This window comes from Passer montanus, unplaced genomic scaffold (assembly GCF_014805655.1).
Source record: "Passer montanus isolate IOZ18808 unplaced genomic scaffold, ASM1480565v1 scaffold10, whole genome shotgun sequence".
Taxonomy (NCBI): Eukaryota; Metazoa; Chordata; class Aves; order Passeriformes; family Passeridae; genus Passer; species Passer montanus.
In genome coordinates, this window is record NW_024356505.1 from 18,990,289 (window position 1) to 19,005,218 (window position 14,930).

At 38.4% G+C, this 14,930-nt stretch overlaps 1 protein-coding gene across 3 annotated transcripts; it reads right to left on the reverse strand.

The window, feature by feature from the left end:
* Window positions 1–876: 876 nt before the first annotated feature.
* MIOS (meiosis regulator for oocyte development) lies at window positions 877–12,428 on the reverse strand. Of its 3 annotated transcripts, none has more exons than XM_039708445.1 (11): window positions 12,395–12,428; window positions 10,128–11,494; window positions 9,832–9,930; window positions 8,650–8,907; window positions 7,638–7,807; window positions 6,100–6,165; window positions 5,320–5,478; window positions 4,885–5,037; window positions 3,504–3,708; window positions 2,302–2,431; window positions 877–2,078 (listed from the first exon to the last, which is right to left on the reverse strand). In XM_039708445.1, exons 2-11 carry the CDS (start codon window positions 11,422–11,424, stop codon window positions 1,982–1,984), a joined length of 2,634 nt encoding a protein of 877 aa, XP_039564379.1. In that variant the 5' UTR covers window positions 11,425–11,494; window positions 12,395–12,428; the 3' UTR covers window positions 877–1,981. The 3 variants fall into 3 exon arrangements, with proteins under 3 accessions (XP_039564379.1, XP_039564372.1, XP_039564388.1); XM_039708438.1 differs by having other exon boundaries at window positions 12,379–12,428; XM_039708454.1 differs by lacking the exon at window positions 12,395–12,428 and adding an exon at window positions 12,186–12,321.
* Window positions 12,429–14,930: the final 2,502 nt, after the last annotated feature.

Sequence of the window (14,930 nt, forward strand, 5' to 3'; positions counted from 1 at the left end):
ATCCAAAGCACTGCAAAGATATGAGTATTAAAGTGAGCAATTAAAATTAGTGATAGAATTTGACATACACAGTGTTAATCTATAATATTTCCACCTCAACTATAACTGTCAAACAGTTATAGTTGAGGTGGAAATATTATAGATTAATTTTCTTTACATGAGAAAATGAGACAGTGTATGTTGGTAGTTGCATTCACCTCAACATGGAAATTATCTGGGAAATTTACTAAATGTTACTACACAAGAAAAAAAAGCAAACACTTGACACTTACCAATCCTCATTTACATAAACCAAAACCTTTATTGCCTGTATTTATATAAATAGAGTATCATACAGTAAGCCCCAGTTTACATTTATAAATGGAGAACATTTTGAAGAGCTCTTCAACAGCAATGTGAAGTGTGCAAAAATACTGGAATGAGAAATAAATATTCGAAAAGGAAAAAAAAAGCAACTGCTCTCCCATGCCTACAAATATCAAGTACCTCTTAGATTTTTAACTAAAAAAATTATCTTTGCCAATTTTAGATGAAAATAAATGCAGATTTATTACAACATTAATGCTAACTCAGAAAATATAACCCAAAGTCCTGAATGTAATCTTGTACATCCACAGTACATGTACATCTTGTACATTTCCACATTTTATCTTCTTGAAACTACGCTAGAGCACATAGAACTAGTGGTATATTACAATATATTCTCTTTGAAACACCAATTTTCACAGTCCTGGCAAACTGTACCAGTTTATTGCTAGCATTCCATTTAGTATTTCATAGCACACAAGTGTTGAGTAACTCATATACTGTAAATAAACACACACCAAGTAAACTGATGTTATTATCAGATACCTTAAAACAGGTTTGGTTTTTTTCCCTAATTTGTGTGAATGTTGCCTACAAAGTCAAGGACAACAATACCAATTAGCTCCTAGCACAGGATTAGCAAAATATCATTGATGTTCTCTCAAGTTAATAAATAATCTTAATTCCAGCTGGTAACTGGAATTAAGTTCTTACATCTAGAAGTACTCTGATCAGTTACTCAAAATTGGGAGCAGATGGGTGTCCACTAGTGACCAGAAGCACGATTTATACAGGTTGGTTCCACACTTCTCACTATATTTCAGAAGTACAGGGAAATGCTGATTATCTCAAAGTCTTCAAATATTTTTGTAGTCAAAACTCTGCATGTAGTTTCAAACTTACGTATTTACAAGTCTCCAGTCCTTGAGATTTCAAATCTTCACAGTACTCAGTTAAAAATGTATCAGATAGAACCTCCTATAGTTTACCCTGCACTGAAACAGTCACATGACTTCTCAGGGAACTCTTCTCTAGGATACAGTCATTGCTAGGAGAAACCCCTAACTCTTCAGCATTAAAATCTGCATCAGCTAGATATGTAGCCTACTTTAGTAAGAACTTGAATTGTAAAGACATTGCTTTACTATCAACAAAACCTGGGAACAGAAAGAAAAGGATTTTTCTTTAAAATAAAAATGTTTAGAAGGCAGTTAGCAGTGGCACGTTGAATAAACTACAAGGAAACAAACAAATATTTGCATACAAGACAGTGGTCAAACAATGAACAGAGGAATCCACAGCATAACTTTGCCATCCTCTTTTCAAGTGTTTATTTTGAAGGTCTGCTTTCACAGCATATAAACTCAGCTTTGGGACCAATCAGAATTATCCTGAAAACTTTTTTAATAAAGGTTTTCTTTGCATTTTAGCAAATTCAAAGAGTCCACAATTCCAGGAGTGCTCTTCTTCAGTTCTCTGAATAAGGGCCATGCACTGTACCTATAGGCTCACTTCAGAAATACCTGTTTCTACCAAGCACAGTCATACACACATCATTTTAGTACTTTGATAGCAATTTATTTTTTCACAGTAAGTCACAAATTACCTTTGTCTAAAATATCTGCTTGGACTACGATGGACATCCATTAGAGAGCCAAACATTTTCTAACAGTATTTATGCCTGGACAGTCTCTGCTGGAACGAGATTCCCTGTTGTATCCAGCTGCATACACTTACAAGAGCAGGCAGAAACTGGGCACTCAGTATGGTCCCTAAGTAGCAACAGCCAAAAAAAGAAAAAACAGGTAAAATAATTTTACAATTACATATTTAACTATGTGCAGAGGTGTAGCATCTCAGAAAAAACTCAGCATCACAGTTCAGTTTTATTATTTAAACTTTATAATGATAGATTTTATAGATACAGGGAAGGACACATGTTCTACTCAGTGCAGAACACACATGTGAAATTACAAAATTTTAACATCAACTTACCTGAACCAGCTCAGCATATGGCCAGCATGTCCACCATGCCTACAGTTGTGACACCAAGTAAACCAGTTGTTGAACTGGGCTAACTTCTTGTCTTTGCTAAGATCCACTTTTTCATCTGACTTGGATCCTCCTGTCCAGAGGCAAACCCACCCCCACAAATATGGCTGTAAATCATTACACTTCATTTGCATTTCAGTCTCAACAACACCATTAAAATGATTTTGAAATAAGAACATTATGTGGAAAAGCACTGTGATCTTAAAATAGAAGTCAGTAAAAATACTAAGAGCTGGAAGAATGCCGAAAAAGAATTAGAATGCTAAACTGTTGCTTCATATCTTATAGATATGCTAAACTTGCCTACTGAACAAGTTTTATAGACAGAATCTCTTTCAATGGTGTTTTATGTGTTATTGATAGATTTATAGTACAGTGAATTATGGGCTTGTTCTGCTGCACATGAAATCTTCTGTTTTAGAAAAAAAAGTCAAAATCTCAATTATGAACTGGAACAAGTACAATACAGAAGTCATAACAAAGATCAGCAAAAGAATGAGAAGAGGTAAATAAACATGACAAGTGTACAGCTGCTCATGGCCCTGTAATAAGACTGACTTAAAAAATAGTTGAAATCCTTTTCATGTATACATTATATAATGCCAAGCCAAAGGCATTTACAACTAAACAATTCCAGTCATAATACCTCTTAGCTGTGACAGCATGACCCATGCTTTCTTTCATACTTAGTAACAGAAAGTACACCACACCACTGTTCCTCCTCCAGCTAAAATTAATTCATTTACATTCAATGATTTGTGTAGCATGCCTACAATTGATCTCAAGAAAACACATCCTCCATTCCTTTCAGTCATAAAGCTCACGACACTGATCCCCACAATACTTGGATCTTTACAACTATCTAACCATGGAATTTGACTGACAAGCTCATGGAAAACTGTGAGAACCAAGTAACTATGCATACTGTCTGACTATTAAGAATTGAAACAAAGGTTTCATCCCAAAATTAGATGGGATGTAAACAAATTCTCAATTATGGTCCCTCTCCCAAAATGATGACTACGAATATTTACAGTATAAGCACAAATAGAAAACAAAGTGCAACAGAAGATATTTCAATAGAACTGCTAATTTGGCCTCCAACTAGTACTGCAGCTGAATAACTAAAACCCAGTGTGTCATACCTGGACAGCTGGAAACTGGGGTTCCCATATTTATTAGGCAAAGTGCACAGCGGGGAAGGGGCTTTCGGCAGCCAGGACAGCTCGTAACTTTGGACTTGGTTGGAGAACCGCTGACTCCATACTGGCTAAAACCTCGCCCCTGATGAGGAATAGCTGAACAGCTGTAAGAGATTGATTTTCCACAGAAATTGCAACTCACAAACACCTAGAGAGAACAGATGCCCATTAATTTTTTGGTTTGGTTCCACTTTTGCTACACCTGTGAGTGAATCCATTCAAGGTAATTAACATTTATTTACCAAATATTCTAGCAAGTGCCTTGGAAAGCCAAGCCTACTTGTGAAGGAGTTCTTAACAGCCTGGCTTATAGATGAGGCACACAGCCCTGAGAAGTAGGCCTTAATGATGCTTACTAACTTTAAAAGCACTTAAAAACATTTGCTAAAACTTTGAAAGATATTATTTAAAATAATAAAAGCTGTATCTTCAGTAATGGAAGAAATTAGGTTTATTCTCCTTACTATATAAAGTTTGTTCTCTCCCTCCCTATAGTCAGATGACTCACACTACAATCTGCAACATAAGGATTATCCTAATATTATTTATCTACATCCCTTGTGTCACAAGTTGTGACTTGATACCAAGGAGCACATATTTCAAGTTCTTTAGGGCTATTTATCTTAACAACATAAGGAAGGAGCAGTAAACTCAACTCCCTCCCACTTGGAACAACTCTGCTTAAACAGCGATGACTGATAAATGAATTCAAAACCAGCTTTCCTCAGAAACTCTCAGGCCCTAAAGCTCATAATGACCATACTTAGCAGACATGAGAGAGTAAAAGGTGACAAGGTACGACCATGTTGGCTGAAACTGCCACCAGATGTTAAGAAGACAGCATTTGGGTAGGGCGTTAAGTTTTTAGGTCAGTGTATGTTAGGACTGATAATGAAAAGTTGCTGCTGTTCACTTTAGTTTCAGGTTCAAGGGCTTCAAAACAGCTTTGAAGGTTTTTTTCAATTAAAACAAAAGCAATTTGCACTAGTTCCATGGTTTCAGCATCAGTCTCACGCTGACACTGAATTCAGTGATATATCTCTGATTTCATATTTCAGCATGTGAGAGGAAAAAAATCAAATGAGTTTCCAGTTTCCCCAAAAGAAGAGTGTTGATAGGTTACAATTTCGGAAAGATCTGTTATTTGGGAAAAAAAAAAAAAAAAGTGACACCTCCTTTTTTTAGGGCAGGCTAAGTTGAAGTCTTTCTTTTGCACATAAATCCTCATGAAAACCAAGATATGGCTAGCAAGGATTTTTTTACAGAAGTACCATGCCATGTTCCTTTCTGGACTGGTCATATTTCATATAGGATTTATATTTACCTGGGCTAAAGGCTTTGAGCTGGGATCCAGCTTACTTCTATGAATATCAAATTCTGCACGTTTATGCCAAAACCTCCAGGCATCTAAAAGATTCCTGTAGTTCTCAATCCAGTACTGAACCCTTTCATCCTTAAGTACATCTGATGGGGAACCCTAAAGCAGGCAGGAAAAAATGTTAGACATACATTAAAGACACACAATTCATATTACTCACTTTTTCAAAAGCCTTTACAAAGTGTACTACAAGATATAAGAAATAATACAGTGTCATTTATCCCGAAACTGAGTTTCAGATGACCCCACAAAAATAACCAAACAACCAATCATCCCAGTTTAATACAGAAAACACTTTTTAGTTCACAAGATTCAACACTACCCGCATAAAGAAACATTTTGTTTTCCTCCATAAAATTTATTTTGAAGTGAAACACTAACCTGTAGCATGCAATAGCTTGCTGTCTGGACATCTCCAGTTCTATCAACATAACTTTCCATCAAATCAACTCCATCTTTTGTCAGCCCTGTTAACAGTATTCCCTCCAAATTCCCAGCCTCTTTCATTTCATTTGTCAGCTTTTCAATAAACCTGTTGAGCTATAAAAAAACATATATATGAAGAAATACATGTAAAAACAGCATCTGCAGCTGCTGCATTACTTGCTGGATGTTATGCAGAAAAAGTTACATTACTATATCATATGACACTGCATGAAATCAAGTGTTTATAAACAAACTTTAGGCTTCCTGATAGAAAATGCAAGGAGTGAGGTTATGTATTCTTAGAATACTTTGGTGAATTTAAAATAGAACATTTCTGCTGCAAGACCAAACCATAATTTGAGAGAAAATTAACACCTGGAAATAAATACTGAAGAAATACTCTCCAGTAAAACAGGTGTACAGTTAATGCAACTGCATTTGAACTACCATGTAATGAATAATCACAAAAACCTCCAAAACCACAAAACCAATAAAGCCCCCAAACCAACCAACCAAAAACTAAATCAAAAATTAAGCTGGAAGTACAAACTAAAACCCAGACTATACCACACCTTATATATTAGGTGTGGTATAGTATTTTCTTACTGTGGTAAGAAAAACCAAATCACTCATGACTCATTATTTCCACTGTTCACCCTTCTACCCCAGAGTTTCTTCTGCCTCTGAATAAAGCCCAGTTTAAAAGTTTGTTTAAATGTGCAACCACAAACTTACCTGAGCATCATTGAGGAACTTGCAAGCGAATGCCACTCTGTCTCGTACAGCTACATTATTTTCATACTTCAGAGAGAAAAATGGGAATTACTAACATCAGATACATGTTTCTGTTTTTCCAACACATTGTAAAAACCAAAACACTTGCACTACTGTCTAACTAATACAATGCACATGATTGTGTACAAAGACAATGTGACATCTGGAGAAGGCTAACCCTAAATATCAGCTTACTTGTTTGTACTTGTTTGTACAGGTATCAGGGGAAGACTGCAGATATGGGAACAATCTACCTGGAAAGTCTGGTACAACACATCCTACACGGTTAATGAAATTCTACAAAAATAAACTTTGCAAGTCCTGTAGAGGACTTAGTGCTTCCAGCATGTATAGCCAGGTGTCCCACCAAGTCACAGGCAGAAAAAAACAAACCAAGTTCCGCTTACTGTATTTACATAATAACTAGCCTAACTGCTCCATTCCTTCCTTAAATTGCAAACAAAAGTTAACAAAGCAAACAAAACACCCCAAGCAAACAAAAACTAAACATCCAGAATGAATTTCTCAGAAGTATATTAACACTTGAGGTCTAGCAGTGTATCAGTATTTACTTTCTGCTTTTTAACCATTTTACTAGATGTGACACTGCAGAAAAAAAACAAATTCTCTATATCAATTCTCACACTTAGCTATGCCCATATTTTTCCCTCTGATATTCTCAGATTAGAAATTGTAACTGACATTGCCAGAACAAGATGTGTTTGGCAAAATCTTTCATGCAGACTTCAACAGGTCTCACTGAAGGAAAAATTAAAATTAAAACCAAACAAACAGCACTTTATTATGTGTTAGTTGCCAGTTCATCTATAAAAAAATCTGTAAAAGTACTACCCAACATCCAGAGAACAATATTCTCTCTCAAAGACAGACAGAAAGAAAGAAGAAAAAAAAAGAATCAGGTTTCTCTACTCTAGGATTCTAGCCATTTTTATTTTTCATTACCCTAAGAGCATCAAATTATGACAACTTCACTTTCAACAGCTTTGGGCCAATTACTCTGCTGCATTACAGGAGTCCTCTCCTAGGCTAAATAATTCCTACTGAATCAGGTATTTCTACTGTTCTCTAACCAGGAATCAAGTACGCTAACTCCTCCAAAGTGAAAGTTGATGAAAAGTTCTGCAAACTCCCCTGCATTTAGTCTGCGGCTTACAATTCCATTATTAATCTCTCTTCTGTTTCTTTCCAGTGCTTACATTATTTTGATAAAGTGTTTCTAAAAATAAAATTCCTCTAAAATGTGTTAACTATAATCTACATTTTGACTGTTCATGCATGACTTATTCACTAACATAATATTCACTAATATGAGATGTCTCTTCTACAGACAGATATGCTATTTGCCAGCACCAGGATAAAACAATAGGTTTAAATTTAATTAATTATTGGAGTATATAGGACTCCCCCTACATAAATGCATGTATCTACACGCTCCTATTGCATAAAGAAATTTTAACCTAACACAGAAATTTACTCACCAAAACACCATCATATGAACCCGACTCACTCGTCAGGAAAGCAAACATAGCACACAAGTAGGGATTGTTCAACTGCAGTCTTAGAGTACTGCACATTTCTCTCCAAAGTGAGTTCTTCTCATCTGTGTAGCCTGACAGAGCCATTGCTACGACATTAAGGTTCAGATCACCTGATTTATGAAAAGTAAAACAATATTATTCAACCTAAGGACTTAAAGAAAGCTCCAGTTAAAACTGTAAATGAAAGCATCCATATGAAACACAATGTTTTGTCAGGATACAACATAAAATGCAGTAGAATTAACACTACCTAAATTAATGTGCACACACTACCATGTACAATAGCTTCTGCTTTAAATGCCTTTGTTCAGTAAGTTAGCATCTACATGTATGACAACCTCTTTAAACAACATCACGCTACTTGTGGTATTTTGAAATAGCTATCACAAAAGATTGTCATTATCTTAATTCATATCCATAAGAAGTGAAAACACAGGATTGTATATCCAGCCACTGTTTAACAGACCTATCTGGAGGATAACAATTTTATACAATAGTTTCAAGCTAAGAAGTTTCCTAAAGACATGAAAACTATTAAAGCAAAATATTAATTCTGTCAGAAAGTTCAGTTTTATTCTTGAATTAGAAAATAGCATGTCTCCACTCTGACTCCTCCCTGTGGAAAGCACAGACAGACACTGCTTCCCCCAGCAGCTCCATTAAAGTAAAAAGAATCCCACTAGTTCTGAACATAAGTCTTTCTGAGGCTTTTATCAGGAAGAAAATTCTGAAACATATGATCTATTTTAAATAGACAGTATGGTATATGGTAGTCTGATGAGTGAAATACCAGGATTTGTCAAGCTCCAATATAAGTGTTTCAAGCAACAATTTTACAACACAACAGGCATCTCTTCCGTACTTTTTCCACACTATCTTCCATAATTCTGTTAACAGAAAAAAATCTACTAATGTGATACAATGCCAATAAAAAACTAAACACAATACACACCTTTTCCCGAGGAAGCCCCTTTATTCAGAATTTGTATTGCTCGCCGTATGTCCAAGTTGAAAAGTGCTACAGCAGCTGCTCGCTCCCAGTCTCCCTCCTGTTCCAATGAATTTAGGAAAGGTTCCACATCTAAGTCTGTTCCCTTCTTTATCCACCCACAGAGCTGCAAAGCCAAAGATCTCTCCTCACTCAGATATTGAATAATATCTGCCTGTCTATCAGATCCACTCCTGCTGTGCCTGAGGTTCTCTGTTGTTCCTAGAAATGGGAAATAAGTTAAATTATGCTTAAATGACAGTTTCAATTGCAATCACAACACAAGGCACTGATTTCAATCACAAAGCAGGGTACAAAAGCTGAGTATCACATTTTAGTACTTTAACATTGCTTACAACTCCATGCAAGGAGCAGCATGCACAAAATTATTTTGATCTACTAAAAATTATGCACCTAAGCTTGACACATATTTCTGTCTTTTTTCTTTCTTCTACCACTTGTTACATTTGACAGTTCTCAGTATGTTCAAATTGAAAATACATAACACACCATCAAGCAACTGCTCTACCGGCTCTCAGCCAGCATCCATGTGTTAGGAGCTTTCCCACCACTGAAGACTCATTTTCTGCTCCAAGAAGCATAGTTATTAATAAGACATATACTGAAGAGAGAAAGAAGTATCCAAATAATAAATTATACTATGGAAGATTTCAGTGACTCTGAGAGGCAGAATGTGATGAACCAGGGTTGATCACCACTTCAGAAAAGGTCAGCTTATTTAAACATAGTCATACAAATGTACTTAATACAACAGCAGTGACAACAGCAAAGTCACCACACCCTGATGTGGAGCTTTGAAAAATATAATAATCTACAGAGAATATAATATTATGCAAAAAAAGTATAATATGCAGGGAGCAAGAATTCTTAGTCCCATAGTCAAAACCCAAATGTCTGAAACAGTTCAAAGATTTACTTCTGAGGATACTATGCTTCTACAATTACTGACTTTCCAAGAACATTGAAAACTCTGGAAATTATTGTTAACTTACATTACTAAAACACAAACACTTTGTTTTTATATTTTTGAATAGTCTCTTTGAACAACTGCCAAAGACAAACTCATGAGTGCATCATTCTGCAAACACACTACAACAATACTTAGCAAAGTTGGAACATTCTTACCCAAAGATGACTTCACAATTGATTTAATGCCAGTGTAAACTAAGGGACCTTTGTTTCCTGTAAGTTTTTGATCCATATCTTCAGTATACTGCTTCATAAGTATTTTCATGTATAGGAAGTTTAATTTTTCCCAAAAAAATGTTTTAAAAAATTTTAAGTCACATCCTGTTAACAGATATAAAGTATTTACAGGATGTTGCATTGTATTTAAATATTTTAGTGCATTTTATGTAAGTGGTTTACATATAAAGGTGTATTACTTCCTTAGGACAAAAAATAAATAAAATAAAGGATATAATGCAGAGTGTACCAAAGCGATTTCAGCTGAGGATCTTCATTTCCAGCTAGAAGGTGATTTCTCCAAACTTGTTCAGTGTCAAGACCATACCTTGACAGAGCTCTGAGGCGCATTTTGGTTGCTATGTCTTTTTCCAAGGAACTAGCCTTTCCTTCTTCTGTACACTCATACAAATGTCGTCCACAAGCCCACATTAAGGATGTCACTGGGCTCCACGCAAGAGAAATTCTTTCAAAAACCGTGAAGTCGGACATAGTCCTGTTGGGAGTCACTACTACCATTCGATTTTGACTTGTGGGATGCCAGGCAAATGAAGCAATGTAATTTTCACATGGTTGGACACTTCTCTCAATTATTGTTGGCTCAGTTTCATCTCCAATAGGGGTGGGAGTATGCTGCATGTCGTACAGTCTAATGATGTTACTATCCCTTGTTAAAGTAGCAAGCAGTCCAGTCCTTGTTGGACACCATGCAACTTTTGTTAAGGGTTTTGGTTGCTCTGTCAGGGTCAAAACAGGCTTTTCAAACTTTCTTAAATCCCATATGGCAACCTGACCTTCATAGAAGGAAGCAACACGATCGTGGAAATAGGGATCAACAGTCACTCCTTGGACAGCCTTGGTGTTCACAAATATTTTTTGGCTTGTGTTCCTAAGATCAAAGATAGCCAGATTTCGATGCATTCCAGCTAAGAGCAGTTTCTGATCCCGTGGAAGCCAACAGAGAGAGAGACAAGCATCATTCTGTCCTAATTCATACAGTGGCTTTGTGACTACCAGGCCTGCATCCGCATCTCCTGCTGAAAGCCTCACTTTCTCTGCAGCAACTGCAGTCTCTGGGGCGTACTTGCTGCTGATATCCCAGATCAGCACGGAGAAGTCAGCCCGATGTTTATCTAGGCCAGCAGCAAGCCAATTGCTATCCAGGGGGTTCCACGCCAGGGTATTGCATTGCCGAGCGTGCTTGGGAACAAACTCCTTGCCTATCAAATCTTTGGATTTTGAGTTGTGATCTTGCCCGAGGCTGGTAAGCACCACCCGGCCGTTGGCCTGCCCAACAGCAAGGAGACATTCGGGATCGTACTTGGGATACCAAGCCACACATTTCATGTACGGCGTGTCCGAATTTATGGAGAGCAGCGTGGCCGTAGTTTCCTCCGACAGCCGCAAGGACCCTGCCTTGAGCTCTGAACTCACAGCAGAGTCGATGTGATAAAGGCTCAGCTCTGAATCGCACACAACAAATCTGTCCACGTGGTGTGGGGCCCACAGGATATCAGGTTTGGAGCCACTCATGGCTAGGGTAAGCTGACACACAATTTAAGGTCTGCTAAGAAGATTCAGGTGATATCCATGCATACAGAACCTGTTGAGAAAATAATTTGTAGGAACCTTATCAAAACCCAAGCCCTTTATCTGAAATCACCACTAAACAAACAAAACCAAATTCTTTTTAGCCCAAGAGTTTATCTCATAACATATTAGAGGCCAAATCCTTAAGCATTCTCCTCACAGCACCTGCTGTTTTTGCTGGTATGTATGTACCAAGACAGAACCAACACGGCCACCTACAAACCGATGACAACAGGATTTGCTGGGTTTACAAACTGCACAGCAGTATTGAGCAAGAAGACATTACCCGAGATACGTGGGTGTGCCGCTGGGAAAGAGCCACGCCCTCAAACACCTACCAGAGAATTTCCCTGCCTAATTACAAAGCATTAAGTGACAAAAATTAGAGTCTGGCAGTTTTGTCTAAAACCTGCTCCATAGGCTAGAAAGGCTTCCTGCCTTGGAAGATTTCAACAGAAATTCAAATTGGCAATTTATTGCACATCTCCCAGCCCCACCACCTGCCCCAATGCTACCCTGACTCGGTTCGTATCTGGTCCAGCAGCATTCAAATGGGCACATCACTGTCAAAGCTCCCTTCACGCTTCCGGCAGCTACCCGTGACTACAGGCAAACAGACCCCGCAGACCCCGCACACCTCTGCTATGACAGAGGACAAGGGCAGGCAAGACCGGCAGGTATGAAAAATCAGCATTATTTACTACCCTTGGGCCGCCTCTGTGTGCCTGCAGCCCACCCGTCCCCCGGCCGCAGCCCGTTCCCAGGGGGCAGGAGACGCGGAGCGCGGGGGCGGCCGCGAGAGCGGACCGGAGCCGGGAGTCCGCCACCCTCGCACCCACCCTCCTTCCATCCGTCCGTCCGTCCGTCCGTGGGCTCCCGGGCGCGGCAGCCGCTCACCCAGCCCGCCGCTCACCCAGCCCGCGGCAGCCGCTCACCCAGCCCGCCGCGGGAACGGGAAGCGCACCAGCGCTTCCGGCGCGCCGGGGAAGCGGAAGCGCCGCCCGCGCTCGCTTCCGGTCGCGTCCCGCTTCCTCCCTCAGGGGAACCGAGCGGGAATCCCGGGCTGGAGAGGGCCGGGAACCCTTGGGACACATTCCTGGCAATGGGCTCCAGGGTGGCTCTGCTGGAGCAGGGCGGTTGGACCAGAGCGCCCAATGCGGCCCCTTCCAGCCTGAAGCACTCTGTGACCGCAAAGAGCATCTAATCCTGATTCTTTTGGGACTGCCTAAAAACTGAGGCCAGACAAAATTAAGATAATAAAAAGCGGTTATAATTGTTGAGGGGCCTCCAGGTACATTAAGGGCAGACGAAGCTCCCTCAGGGGCTATACCCAGAAAGGGACCACGGGTCGCCAGTTTTCGTACTTTCATAAATTTGATCCGTTTGCATATTGGGGGTTAATCTTCCAATTACAGCTTCAGGTCATTACCCAAGTTTTCTCCCCACCCGTCCCATCCCACTCACTTTTGTTTACGTTTCTTATTGCTCACATTCTGTATGGAGTTGAGTTATACACTAAAGAATTGCAGGGTAACAAATATATGAAATACATAAAAGCTGAAATTTTAAGGTATCAATTCCAAGGCCCCTGCCCAGGACAGCTCCCAGTGCAGCACGTCGCTCAGAGCCCCGTTCCTCCTGGCCTTGAACCCTTCCTGGGATGGGGCATCCCGGCTTCTCTGGGCAACCTGTGCCACTGCCCCGCCACCCTCACAGCAAAGAATTTGTCCCTCATGTCCAGTCTCACTCTGCCCCCTCCTTCTGGGAACCTACAAACAGCCAGAGCTCGGGGGTTGGGAGCTGCATACCATCTCTGGGCAACTTTTCCCGTTGTTTGATGACACAATTCTAAAGTTTTCTTGCATATAAATGTGAAAAACGCCAATCACTTGTTTTTGAAATTTTAAAAGTTTAATAGTAATAAAATGGTTATGAAAATAGTAGTATAATTAGAATAATAAAATGTGAACATTTGAGATTAGGACAATATGAGACAATAAAAACAAAGACATACGGATGTCCGGGTACCTTTTTCTGGGCAACACAAGCCTGAAAAAGAACCCCCGTTAACAGAGGATTAACCCTTAAAAGCAATTGCCTGTTGCATATTCATACATCTCATACATGATGCATAAATTCCATTCAAACACAGGATTCTGTCTGGTTACTGTCAATTTCTTCCTCTTAATCCTCATGCCCTCTTCCTGTCTGAGCGAGGTGGGAAGAAGTTAGTTTTCTGCTGATAAGGGAGCAATACATTCCCTTTCTCTGAAAGATTTAGGTGTCCTGTGGCTTCTATCTGGTGCGAGTCCTTTCTTAAACAAATATCTTGCATAGCATAGTTTCTATTTTAACATTATGTTATAACCTAAAACTATATTTAATACACTACTTAAGAAAATTAATATAGCATAACTTTCTAGCACAATACAACATTCATTTTAATACTTGCAAAAAGCCAATCATAAAATACACTTTTTTCACATAAATTACCTGGGGAAAAAAATACATATTTCCTCACTTCTATGTGATTAGCATTTTACAACCTGTTTTTCTGCAAGCCATGGAGATGCGAACTGTTACTTTTCTCCTTTTGTTTTTAATGCTATTGAAAATTGTCTGTAATAAAAGTTATAAACTGAAGTATTAGTTGGACAACTTCAGATTCTCTCAGAGCAACTTCCTTCATATAGAAACAATGGTATTTGGCCTGGAAATATTTAAGCATCACATTTTAAAAGTTTTCTTCAGCACTGTTAGAGTCAGGACATTAGCTCCTTACTTTAGCTGCTTTTCTTACTTCCTTTTTTAAAAAAAGAAAGGAAATTAATATACTTTGGTTTCCTTATTAAATATTTTCCTATTTTCTTTTTTGAATTACAGCATATAATTTTAATGGCCCTCTCCAATATTTTTATAACTTAGCAAAACATTTTTAAGAAAATGTATGATAAATCACTGTTCATCCATCTTTTCAATGATTTGCATGCATTTAGTGCCTTTAGTTTTAACATGTGTATGGAGTGGCTTTGAACATCATTTGTGTTAATGTCTGCTGTCTTTTTTTCTTGTCTCCAAGCATAGTGGAGAATTTGTATAACAAACTACTTTTTATGTGTTAATTTTTTGCAGAGTTCATTAATTTAAGCCATGAATGTCATTTAGTGCTGCAACAACTAGTTGGTTTAGATTTCGTTGCAATATTCCTTCCATTTAAAAAGCACTTTTCTTCATAAAACCAGCTGGTTTTTTCCTTAATAACAGAAATCTTTAAGAGCTCAGCAGTTATTTTGATAAATAAAATAGACCAAAGGATGTGTAAAAATACAAAAGTAATTCAGATTAAGTAGTCTATCATATACCAAAGGCAAAATTGGCAGACTGGATTTTCATGCTTATCTGTTTCATTTTCATCATTGCATTTCCTCTGCTGCTGTTGAAGTGGATCT